The sequence below is a fragment of the Epinephelus lanceolatus genome, chromosome 21, assembly GCF_041903045.1.
Source record: "Epinephelus lanceolatus isolate andai-2023 chromosome 21, ASM4190304v1, whole genome shotgun sequence".
NCBI lineage: Eukaryota > Metazoa > Chordata > Actinopteri > Perciformes > Serranidae > Epinephelus > Epinephelus lanceolatus.
The window spans coordinates 25,117,182-25,130,063 of record NC_135754.1 but is presented as its reverse complement, the minus strand read 5'-3'; the positions used below and the strand labels follow the sequence as shown (position 1 = coordinate 25,130,063).

At 41.2% G+C, this 12,882-nt stretch overlaps 1 protein-coding gene across 1 annotated transcript in view; it reads left to right on the top strand.

Moving 5' to 3' along the window:
* Positions 1 to 12,882, top strand: part of LOC117247656 (testican-2) — a 47,413-nt gene that overhangs the window by 25,837 nt on the left and 8,694 nt on the right. The window contains exons 3-6 of the mRNA XM_033612253.2: positions 377 to 485; positions 987 to 1,101; positions 5,594 to 5,713; positions 5,837 to 6,055. Of these exons, the coding sequence (XP_033468144.2) occupies positions 377 to 485; positions 987 to 1,101; positions 5,594 to 5,713; positions 5,837 to 6,055 (563 nt within the window). The remainder of the gene's footprint in view (positions 1 to 376; positions 486 to 986; positions 1,102 to 5,593; positions 5,714 to 5,836; positions 6,056 to 12,882) is intronic.

Below are 12,882 nucleotides of genomic sequence, written 5' to 3'. Positions count from 1 at the left end.
AATTTTAATTTGACCAAACACATGCAAAACTAACGACATCCCCAACAGCCTCAAACTTTACCTGAATAAAGATGGTTAAATTGGTAAATCTTATATCTGCTGATATTTAGCAGGTATTAGATTGTCATTGTGGGCATGTTAGCATGCTGAAGTTAGCATTTAGGTCAAAGCACCATCACCATGCCCAAGTACAGCCTCACCGAGCCGCTAGCGTGACTGTAGACTCTTGTTTTCTTGTTGTATTGGGGTTACATCTCAGTGACAGATACCCTAAAAGCCCTGGAAAACTATCTGCGTGGTGGGTGAGAAAATGTTTCTTCTGTAATTCAAGTGGACTGACATTTTAAATGTTTTCCTTTTTTCCTGTCATGTTCAGAGTGAAGCAGTCAGGGCAGGTGGAGGCTCATGAAAGCACCTGCAAGCCTTGTCCCGTGGCTGCCTCTTCACCTGTATGTGGCTCTGATGGACACAACTACGCCTCTGAGGTAAGAGGAAATATTCTGCACTGCCATCTCTCGTTAAAAGCACTCTATGTTTTACTCCCATCATTTTTCTTTGGCTTTATTACTGGATTCTGCCAGCATAAAAACCCTGAGAAGAAATGGAAAGCGGCAGTGTCATCATTTTAAATAATGAGAAGAGTCCAGTCAAGAGCTGTTTCCTGCTGCGCTGACATATACGTGGACGCAGCAGGGCAGCACAGTTCATCACTGCTTGCGGGAGGACAAGTGCACCGGCTCAACGTGTCTGTATGATTAATGACTGACGTTGTTTTGAGCGGCATCACCGTACACCGGGCCCTGCCAGGACTCTTTATTGATTTATGTATAGTTTTTAATTTTGACCTTGCATGAAAAGACAGCGGAAAATGACAGCTCATTCTTGCTGGCTTTCTCTAAGTGCAGTGTCTCATCTGAATGAGCAATCTCTCTTTCCTGCGGTCACCTCCATAAATATTTTAACTGTCTCTCTCCTTCTCCTCACAGTGCAAGCTGGAGCAGCAGGCCTGCCTCACAGGCAAAGAGCTCAGTATCCTTTGTGCTGGCTTCTGCCCCTGTGCCACAGCCTCCGTCACCCTCACAAATACTGACACAAAACGTGGTAAGTGGCCTTTTCTTCACCTTCTTCTGATTATGCATTTTAATCTTGGACTGTCATCCTTCTAGGCTGCGGTTGAATGAAGTCTTGGGAACAGAGCCGTGCTTTGAATCCTATTTTACAAAGTGGCCCAACTGAGGTATTACAACTTCCACGTCCAAAAATGGTCCACTGGGCTGGGTGCTCCGGCTTCCTCCCACAGTCCAAAGACATATGGGGTGCCGTTTGTAAAGTGGCTCGCGTTGAAAATAACATCAACATTTTGCCACATTTGGCTTCAAACAATGTTTAAAAAAGTGTTGTGAATTTTTTAACGTCACCTTTTACCACATTTACAGCAATATTTGTTAACTTCGAAATATATTAAGTAGTGAAATCTGAATATTAAATGTGGCACCTAAATGTTAAATGTTAAATCTAAATATTAAATCTAAATCTAAATGTTAAATCTAAATATTAAATCTAAACCTAAATGTTAAATGTTAAATCTAAATGTTAAATCTAAATATGAAATATAAATATAAATATAAATGCTAAATCTAAATCTAAATCTAAATGTTAAATCTAAATGTTCTGGGTGAAACTAAATATTTAGCTAATATGCAAATTCACACCGCCAGTCACCAGAAGTACCAAAATAAAAGGTCAGACTGTGTTTATAGAATCAAATGACGAATTAAAACCAACTTATCGGGGGAAATGAACACTTGAACATACATTAGCGTGATAATAACGACCTAAAATAACAAAAAACATGTTTGGAGAAAGTTTATTAGACGTGTACTTTGAGTTGTTAGTGTCCCTTCGGAGGGAATCGCCTGGTTGTTTACAAATACTTCCAGGTAGAAAACCAGCAGAGTTTAGCTAGATATATGTGTGTGTATATCTCACATTTTTCACGTCACTATAGCACCATTTAGACTAATCTGATGTTTGTAAAGTCCATAAACACAATGACTGAACACACACTACTATTTCTGTGTGCACGCTTTGAAATTAATAACATGGTTATCGTAGATTAGCTGGGCTAACCGTTAGCTGTTAGCCCCGTTAGCGGTCTGTAATGACTCATTAACTCTTAAACGGTCCGTGAAACGGACGTGAAACGGCCCGTTGTCGGATACGACATGAAACTACTCCAGTTAGCTCAATAATGTTGTAACTAAGACATCCGCTGGAAAAAATGTTTTTTCACGGACCGTTCACTGAGTTAATGAGTCATTACAGACACCGCTAACGGGGCTAACAGCTTATGGTTTTCTAATGGCTTTCTACCCGGACGTATTTGTAAACAACACGGCAATTCCCGAAGGGACACTAACGACTCAAAGTACACGTCAAATAAACTTTCTCCAAACATGTTTTTTGTTATTTTATGGAGTTATTATCACGCTAATGTATGTTTAAGTGTTCATTTCCCCCGATAAGTTGGTTTTAATTCGTCATTTGATTCTATAAACAGAGTCTGACCATCTCGAGCTTTTATTTTGGTACTTCCGATGACCGGCGGTGTGAATTTGCATATTAGCTAAATATTTAGTTTCACCCAGAACATTTAGATTTAACATTTAGATTTAGATTTAAAATTTAGATTTAGATTTAATATTTAGATTTAACTATTTAATATATTTCTAAGTTAAGAAATGTTGCTGTAAATGTGGTAAAAGGTGACGTTAAAAAATTCACAACACTTTTTTAAACATTGTTTGAAGCTAAATGTGGCAAAATGTTGATGTTATTTTCAGCGTGAGCCACTTTACAAACGGCACCCCATAAAGACATGCAGGTTAATTGGTGACTCTAAATTGGCCATAGGTGGGAATGTGAGTGTGAATGGTTGTCTGTCTCTATGTGTTAGCCCTGCGCTAGTCTGGTGACCTGTCCATGGTGTACCCTGCCTCTTGCCTAATGTCAGCTGGGATAGGCTCCTGCACCCCCAGGACCCCCAACAGGATAAGTGGTTACAGAAAGTTAATGAATAAAAGGTTTGATAATATTTCGAAAAGATAGAACAGTCACACAAATAGTTTTTTTTTTTACAAGTTAAGGGAGGGCAGAACCGGACGTTAGCCACTTGGCCGGTGGAAGTCTCTAGTGAACCTTCACTATGTGCCCAACAATACAGAAGATCCGAGTCAGTTCATACTGAAGTTGAACTTTTTGTGGGTCATGCGCCACTGTACATCTTCCATAGGAGTGACGCTGTATCCAGTTCTCTTAATACGTGCATGGGTCTAATAGTCAAAGAAACTATGTCCTATGTATATTTTCCCAAACACTTTTCCTTGACCTTGATGGAAAACGTCTTGAGGTCAATGAAAGATGTGAAGGGGAATTCATGAGGACTTAGAAAAGACAACTACAATGCTAAGAGAATCAGGGTGCTTTCACACCTTCCCTGTTTGGTTCGGTTCAAACTAACTCAAGTTCGTTTGACCCCTAAGTGCGGTTCGTTTGGGCAGGTGTGAACACAGCAGTCGCACTTGGGTTTGCAGTAAAACAACCAGACTGAGAGATGAGGATACCTTCCTGAAAAGGTGGTCTAGGTCTGGTTACAAACGAACTCTGGTGCAAACGAATTCTGGTGCGGCATCTGCCCACCTCACCAAGTTTGACTTTACTGGTTTGTCTGACATCGTGACATAAAACAGCTCACTTAGAATAAAAAATTATTAATGAGCACTGTGGGGGAATCAGCACCATGAGCAGGACTAACTTTTGTCAAGCATTGTCAAGTGGTGTGCCGGAGCCAAAAAGGATTAATAACAGCAATGATCAGCTGATAAGATAAGAAAGACGCTGCTATCAAGGCTATCACCCAACAATGAATTTGTTTCTACTTTGCTCCACTCCACTCAGCTCCACAGCCTCAGCAAAACAAATATGTTGGCATGGCTATGCATTAGTGTAGACTTGAAATGACATTATATTAAGGCAGATACTTTGATCTCTAGTGATTGGTTAGGGAAAATCAAAATCCACCTCCCTCGCAGAAATCAGTCATGGCATCAGCATCAGCAATGTCAAACTGAAAATGGAAATGGAGGGTAACAAGTTGACAATTCTGTCCAATATCAAGCAATAAATGTGGACAATCTAGAGAAAAGTATTACTTCATTACCAAAGTTGGAATTGTAATTTTAAAAACAGCAATATATACAAAAGTGAAATTAAATGGTTGTCACTACGGATGCACGATAATATCAGCCCGTCATCAGTGTTGGCCGATATGGGCTTTAAAATGAACTATCATAATCGGCCAACATGACTTTTCTGGATAGTCAAAATTTGCACACTGAATATTACATACATTGAAAAGTATTGTATTTCATGTCTCCATCTGCTGGTGGGCCATGACAATGCATAATATGATGCTAATTCCACTACGAAAAAGACTTGATGGCCACTAAAATTGGGGGGAAAAGTGGATATATCAATATCACTATCGGTTATCAGTCAAATGAGTTGTTAGATATCGGTATATTGGATATGGGCAAAAAAATTCAGTATTGTGCATCCTTAGTTGTCACATTGAGAATGGTTGCTTACGCTCACTCTCCTGTGCACTCATATTTGTTGCCATGAATACCTATTACAGTGGTATGATTACATAAAATGAAACGTTAAATTTATGGAAGATGGTTGTATTGTTTGTTTTCATGACCAGCCACGTTGCATCGCTTTAAATGTTGCTTCAAAGAAATTAAAGGACGGCATTATCTTCTTTCCTTTGGTAAAGGATGGTCCAGTGCATCCAATGCTGAAGGAGATAAGAAAGAAAGCACTGAATCACCTTTCCGTAGCATTTAGAGAATTCAAACAGCTCTCATGATGGCTGCTATATAGATGCTTCTGGGTTGTTTCAATCAGTTAGGAATCCTCCTAAACAAAAAAAAAGACTTTTCATCTGCAGTGAAGATTTAAATGCCCCACACACAGCATGCTGTTAGTAGGATTGAACCAATCAACCCAATGCTCCGCGTTTGGGATCAATACTCACCAATTTCAGAGATTACTGTTAGCCAAATATCCCCCATGTGGTTAAACTGCTCTTTCAATCATGTAATTATTTAGAGTGTACACTATCTATCATGGCAGCCAAACAGTATTGATTGTAAGCTCTCGGGCATGTAAAAATGCCAATTGATCATAAGGATGAAATGTTACTCCTGTTTTTCATCTGTAGCCTGGAAAAAGTGCTTAGCCTGAGTCTGAAAGTGGATTTCTTTATTGCATAACAGCAATTTGCTGCCACAAAGTTAATTGCGAAGTAATGTTTTCTTTGAGCAGCAGATCATACGCTTATAAATGACAGCATGAACAGTTCGCCTCGACAGCTTTACAGTGAGGGAAAGCTGTGTCTTTGATTCTTTTCACTGTACATCAGTAAGAGCAATGTGAAGCCTGTCTGTTGGGAAGGTGAGTCAGATTGCTGTTTAGTGTCTGCCAGAGTTTTGAATGCCGGGATTCCCTTTTTTATTCATTGCTCCCTCAGAGAGCTGCACGGGCCAGGACCTGGCAGACCTGGGCGACCGCCTGAGAGACTGGTTCCAACTCCTTCATGGAAACGCAAAGCAGAATAACTCTGGCAAGCTCGGAGCTGGCACCGCTTCAGGTTTGAAACTCACAAAGCAGCTTTATTCTCAATCTTACAACTCAATTGTCTATGCAAAGGCATGTAATGTGAAATGTACTGGTATGAAAAGAAATAAAGTGCTATGAAAACGATTTCTGACAGCGCTGGACAGGAGCCTCGTAGCCAGCTGCAAGGACTCCATCGGCTGGATGTTCTCCAGGCTGGACACCAACAGTGACCTGTATTTGGACCAAGCTGAACTCGCTGCTATTAACCTGGACAAGTACGAGGTCTGCATCCGACCCTTCTTCAACTCCTGTGACAGCTACAAGGATGGGAAGGTTTCTACGGCGGAGTGGTGCCTCTGCTTCTGGAGGGAAAGTGAGTACAGAAGATTTACACTGCAGAAGCACAGAGAGTCTATTTTGGGTCAGATCTCTAAATGGGTGAAATAATAGCCAGATCACATCACAGGGAAATAGAGGGTACGCTGTGACGTCACTTTATTCCACCACAAGCCTGCTATGGCTGCTGTGAAAGGGGACAAATAACAAATATAAGAATGAATCATTAAACTGTCTGTAGATGTTGAAATGTGACACATCCACTGTATGTATTTGTCCCTCGACACCAGGGAAGTAACAGCACATGTAGAGTGGAATAGTTGGACATTTTGGGAAATATCCTTATTTACTTTGTATATCTCAAGACAGAGTCTGCAATTTACATTGTAGAATCTGTCGGCAGCTCTGTGTGAAAGACGACGGGGGGGGGGGGCTTTGAGTTTGAACGATGCTGCGCTTTAGCCAATCACAATGGAGGGGGCGTGGCCGAGACGTGCAGGTGTCCCCAGGAAATGTGTACCTACAGAAACAGCAAGCTCCGTGTCCATAGCGACCGCTCCACCCAAAACGCCATCTCGTCAACGTGAAAAAAAATATTTTTTCCAGCGGATGTCTGAGTTACAACACGATTGAGCTAACTCGAGTAGTTTCATGTCGTATCCGACAACGGGAGGCTTTTAACAGATGATGTCCTGATGTTAGCTTTGCTAACTGTCCCTGTCAGCTGCAGCCACTGATGCTTTCTAGACATCGTGATTTCCCATAACTGAATAAATACCACACATAGCAACACAAAACTGCTTTGCTAGCTCAATCATGTTGTAACTAAGATATCCGCTGGAAAAAATAATTTATTCACGGATCGTGATCGGGGGGGGCTGGGTATCATTCAAAAATTCAGATACTGTTACCTATAACTTGACTTTGATACTGGTTCCTGAATGATACTTTTTTAATACCAACTTTATAAAATCCATTCAAACAAAAAGAAAACTACAAAACAAAACTTATTTTAAAGCTCCTTGGCACTGTAACACAATGAAAGCAGTTCCATAATATAAGTATAAACTTGCTTACCGCATGGTTTAAGTCGTCTGTCTCAACAGTTTCAGTTCATTAGTTCAACTTATTGTCATGCAACAGTTCATATACGGTAATATCCTTTGAAGTAGCACCCCATCAATTATGTTACCGACTTAATGTACAGTTACATAGGTTAGGTTAAGGAGAAGAAACATGGTGAGGACGTGCTTTAAAATTACTCAAAGTATTGAACATCTGTCTCCTGGGGGAAAGTCCTGTGTTTTGTGATCCATCCACCACCTCAACCTGCCTCCCATCTAATTGGTGACGTGACTGTGGCCTACCCAAAAATGTGGGTTATACACAAATCACTGGCGCTTGATTTGGTGGGTTATACCATAAAACTTCAGTTAAAAGCCCAGTCCCTTTTGCTAGCCCGGTGTGGCTACGCATTTTGATTAGCAGTTTATTTTTTAATAAAAGTTCTTCAGATATATAAAACCTGGTTGTTGGCTTCCTCAAATTACGTGTCCATTCCTTGATTACCCTGTAAGTTATTCATATTCCTTTAGTCTGTAAGGGTCCTTAGATCAAAAGAATCAAAAGTTTTTCATAAAAGTTAATCCAAACTGTGAGTATTGTTTTAACAAGATGAAGTGGTGTTGTATCTGTATGCTGGGTGTTGTAAGTCACCCTCTCTACTGTGCTGTCTGTCGGTAGCTAGATCAAATGGATACTTCATAATTGATATGTTATCTGAAGCCTGATTTTTACACATTGATACATTTACTTCTTCAGCATCGAATTTAGGGAGCAAATGACAAGCCATTTTTTGGCTCAGTAAAACTGAAGCAATTCATTTAGTGCCTTTAATTATCTAAATTCAGTACTCAGCCTCTCTAAAGCTTAGAAATGGTTTCAGCACTTAGCTGCTCCTAAAACACAAACTGACATTTTTACATTTCTTTTTGTCCAGGGCTTAAACACAGGAGATACAGTACAGGCCAAAAGTTTGGACACACCTTCTCATTCAATGCGTTTTCTTTATTTTCATGACTATTTACATTGTAGATTCTCACTGAAGGCATCAAAACTATGAATGAACACATGTGGAGTTATGTACTTAACAAAAAAAGGTGAAATAACTGAAAACATGTTTTATATTCTAGTTTCTTCAAAATAGCCACCCTTTGCTCTGATTACTGCTTTGCACACTCTTGGCATTCTCTCCATGAGCTTCAAGAGGTAGTCACCTGAAATGGTTTTCCAACAGTCTTGAAGGAGTTCCCAGAGGTGTTTAGCACTTGTTGGCCCCTTTGCCTTCACTCTGCGGTCCAGCTCACCCCAAACCATCTCGATTGGGTTCAGGTCCGGTGACTGTGGAGGCCAGGTCATCTGCCGCAGCACTCCATCACTCTCCTTCTTGGTCAAATAGCCCTTACACAGCCTGGAGGTGTGTTTGGGGTCATTGTCCTGTTGAAAAATAAATGATCGTCCAACTAAACGCAAACCGGATGGGATGGCATGTCGCTGCAGGATGCTGTGGTAGCCATGCTGGTTCAGTGTGCCTTCAATTTTGAATAAATCCCCAACAGTGTCACCAGCAAAACACTCCCACACCATCACACCTCCTCCTCCATGCTTCACAGTGGGAACCAGGCATGTGGAATCCATCCGTTCACCTTTTCTGCGTCTCACAAAGACACGGCGGTTGGAACCAAAGATCTCAAATTTGGACTCATCAGACCAAAGCACAGATTTCCACTGGTCTAATGTCCATTCCTTGTGTTTCTTGGCCCAAACAAATCTCTTCTGCTTGTTGCCTCTCCTTAGCAGTGGTTTCCTAGCAGCTATTTGACCATGAAGGCCTGATTGGCGCAGTCTCCTCTTAACAGTTGTTCTAGAGATGGGTCTGCTGCTAGAACTCTGTGTGGCATTCATCTGTTCTCTGATCTGAGCTGCTGTTAACTTGCGATTTCTGAGGCTGGTGACTCGGATGAACTTATCCTCAGAAGCAGAGGTGACTCTTGGTCTTCCTTTCCTGGGTCGGTCCTTATGTGTGCCAGTTTCGTTGTAGCGCTTGATGGTTTTTGCGACTCCACTTGGGGACACATTTAAAGTTTTTGCAATTTTCCGGACTGACTGACCTTCATTTCTTAAAGTAATGATGGCCACTCGTTTTTCTTTAGTTAGCTGATTGGTTCTTGCCATAATATGAATTTTAACAGTTGTCCAATAGGGCTGTTGGTTGTGTATTAACCTGACTTCTGCACAACACAACTGATGGTCCCAACCCCATTGATAAAGCAAGAAATTCCACTAATTAACCCTGATAAGGCACACCTGTGAAGTGGAAACCATTTCAGGTGACTACCTCTTGAAGCTCATGGAGAGAATGCCAAGAGTGTGCAAAGCAGTAATCAGAGCAAAGGGTGGCTATTTTGAAGAAACTAGAATATAAAACATGTTTTCAGTTATTTCACCTTTTTTTGTTAAGTACATAACTCCACATGTGTTCATTCATAGTTTTGATGCCTTCAGTGAGAATCTACAATGTAAATAGTCATGAAAATAAAGAAAACGCATTGAATGAGAAGGTGTGTCCAAACTTTTGGCCTGTACTGTATATTGTGTTAATTAGTGACCTTTAGAGGTGCTGATATTATTTTTTGGACGGAGCCAGGCTGGCTGTTTACCCCACCTTCTAGTCTTTATTCTAAGCTAATCGCCTCCTGGCTCTGGCACCGTATTTATCACACAGATATGAAAGTGGTATCAAATTTTTCATCAAACTGCCTGCAATACAGCGAATAAGAGCATTTCCCAAAATGTCAAATTATCCCTTTAACCAAGCCTGAAAGCCCACAGGCTGTTATTTCAAAGCGGGATTTTTCAGCCTAATCAACATCTTCAAAAGCACACTTTGTCTGTCTGTTGCCTCTCTTTAACCTTCAGCAGTTTGTACAAACTTATGCTTGAATTCTCCATCCATTTTATCTATTTTCTACCGCCGCTTATAAAGGTCTGACAATATTCCCAAACACGATCAGCATCTCTCCCCTCCTGCTGAGAACAATCTGGACAAGACCTCTTTTTATCTGAGTCATCTGACAGTTTGCCAGAATCACTTTCTGGCAAATCGAAAGTCCTTCTTTAGTGGCCTCACTGAACTCTGCCCACAGAGTCCCACCAGAGCTGTGACTCTCCACCATGCTGCAGAAAATGTAGTCCTTACCTGATATACAGTTCCTTTGGGCTAAAAAGACTCCATCTTCAAGCTGCCTTCAACACTGTTTTTCACCCTTGGTTTAAAGGGATAGTCAGGATTTTTTGAAGTGGGGTTGTATAACCGCGTTTCCACCACACACTTTCAGTATAGTACCCCTAGAACCGGTACAATACCTGTACGGAAATGTACCTTAAAGCTAGATCTGTTTAGCATTTCCACAGTCTCTTAGTGAAAGCTTACCAGCTCTGAACCATAGTTGGGAACATGCTGGCGTATTAACATTATCTTAGCTTGGCTCGTTATTAGCTGGTAACTAGCTTCGCCCACTCTGCAGAAGGAAGGATGGCGAGGCGTTCAGGTGTCATTCACCAACAATGGCTTTCTTGCAGTCTTCGAAAAAAGATAATAACACGCACATCCCAAATAAATATTGAAAGGGTGCTGGATCATAAACTTCTAACATGTATCAAAAAAGAAAAAAAATGATCCGCACACCGATAGAGCTCCCATTAATCCATTTAATTTTCTTTCGAGCAACGCAGGGGAAGAGCCTGCGTTGCTCGAAACGTCACTTGACAGAAAATTAAATGGATTAATGGGAGCTCTATCGGTGTGCGGATCATTTTTTTCCTTTCTTGCAGTCTTCACCACAGAACAACAAACATGGCCTTCTCATGAGGTTTAGCAGTAGCCCTGAGCTCATCTGGACACTTAATTCTGCTGAGTATCATCACTCTCTACCATGACACCCCGAGAGAGCTGTTTCCCTCACACGTCACACCCTCACAGGTTACCCACAAGGCCACCGCCCTTAGAGGAGAAAAAGGGTGAGCCGGGAACAGTCTACACCTTGTTAATGATTCACGGAACGGGGCTATACAGCGGAAATTTCAGAACAAAAGAGAACAGGCTGGAGTGGTTAAAGTCTCTGTCACAGTTAATGGTATATTTAAAAAAGTCCTTGTACAGCAAGAGTAACTGTTCACTTTTGACCACTCTGTAGACTACAGTGACTCTGGCTTGAGGTACCTCAACAGAGGGGTGAGGAAAAACAGGACAGAATAGAATGGGTCTGTTGCTACCATCCACAACATTTGACCATGGGAATGCAAAAATGAGCTTTCTAATGTGAACTGAACTGAACTGAACCGGACTGCTTGGTAGAAACAAGGCTTATGATGTACTTATCCATAGTCAGTGTATCACCAACAGTAGATGGGAGTCTACCAGTTTGGAGAAGCGGGCAGGAGTACTGCCACAGAAGCTAAGCAACAGCTCTGATAGTTACCAGCATCGCTCCTCCAAGTGGTTCTTCTTCTTCTTGAGAGGCCTCTATGTTTGAATAGTTGTTGTTTTATTGTGAATTTTTGTATTATATGTTGAATTTGTTGCATTTTAAATGTGTTCTGATTGGCTGCTACCTTGGCCAGGTCTCTCTTGTAAAAGAGACTGTCAATCTCAATGGGACTTCCTGGTAAAATAAAGGTCAAATAAAATAAATTAAAAATAAATAGTGCTGTGGATGGGGGCAGTGGCCTAAGATAAACCACACACAAAGACAAACAAACTCCCTAATCAAGGCAGCACTAGACCAGCAGCTCCTGTGTTCCAAATACGTCCAGTGCAGTACATAGCTTCACTGTCAGTACTGCTGCTGCTTCTCCAAACTGGGGGCGTGTCCACTGCTCTTGACTGTAGGTAGAGACTGACTATGGATAAGTACCTCATATAACCCTACCTCAAGAAATCCAAACTACCTCTTTAATGGTCACAACTTGTTCCATCCAAGTGTCCGACACATACAGCCACAGATCCATCACTGATCCCTCTGGTACCAGGTACGCTCATCAACCATGCCTGAACATGGTGTTCCCTGGAGACAGTCTATGATTAGCACAGAAGTCCAATAACAAAGTGTCATTGTGTTCAGGGTCGACTGTTCCCTTCAATCAACCCCCTGCTGGTTCTTCAGCATTGATCATATGGGTGTCGAGGTTCCACTGAAAGATTGTTTTTCCTCTGTTCAGCAGCAGCACGTTCAGACAGTATTCAGACCCCTTCATCTTTTTACACATTTCATGTTGCAGCCTTAAATTATTTTTTCCCCTTCATCACTCTGCACTCAATGCAGCGTAATGAGCAAAAATATGATTTTAGAAATGTTTGTTGTTGAAAGGAAAAGCCTCAGTATTCAGACTCTTTGCTCTGACACTTGACATTTAACTCAGGTGCTTCCTATTTCTCTTGATCATCTTTGAGCTGTTTCTACAACCTTCATTGGAGTCCAGCTGTGGTAAATTCAGCTGATTGGACATGACTTGAAAAGGCACACACAAACCTGTCTATATAAGCTCCCACAGCTGACAATGCATAAGAGAGCAACAACAAAACCAGTCTGAACACTTTCTGAATGCACGGTGTCTCATTCTTAGAAAAGAAATCTACTTTTTACAGCTTCCACCAATTTACCAATAGTTATATTGTTCTTTTATATGAATGTTTAATTGCAGATTATTTATATGGTACCTGCAAAAACAGAGTTTATAAAGTGCCTTGACGGACAACTCAAAAGCAGAAACAGGATACTCAGAAGGCAATGTAGCGACAGAACG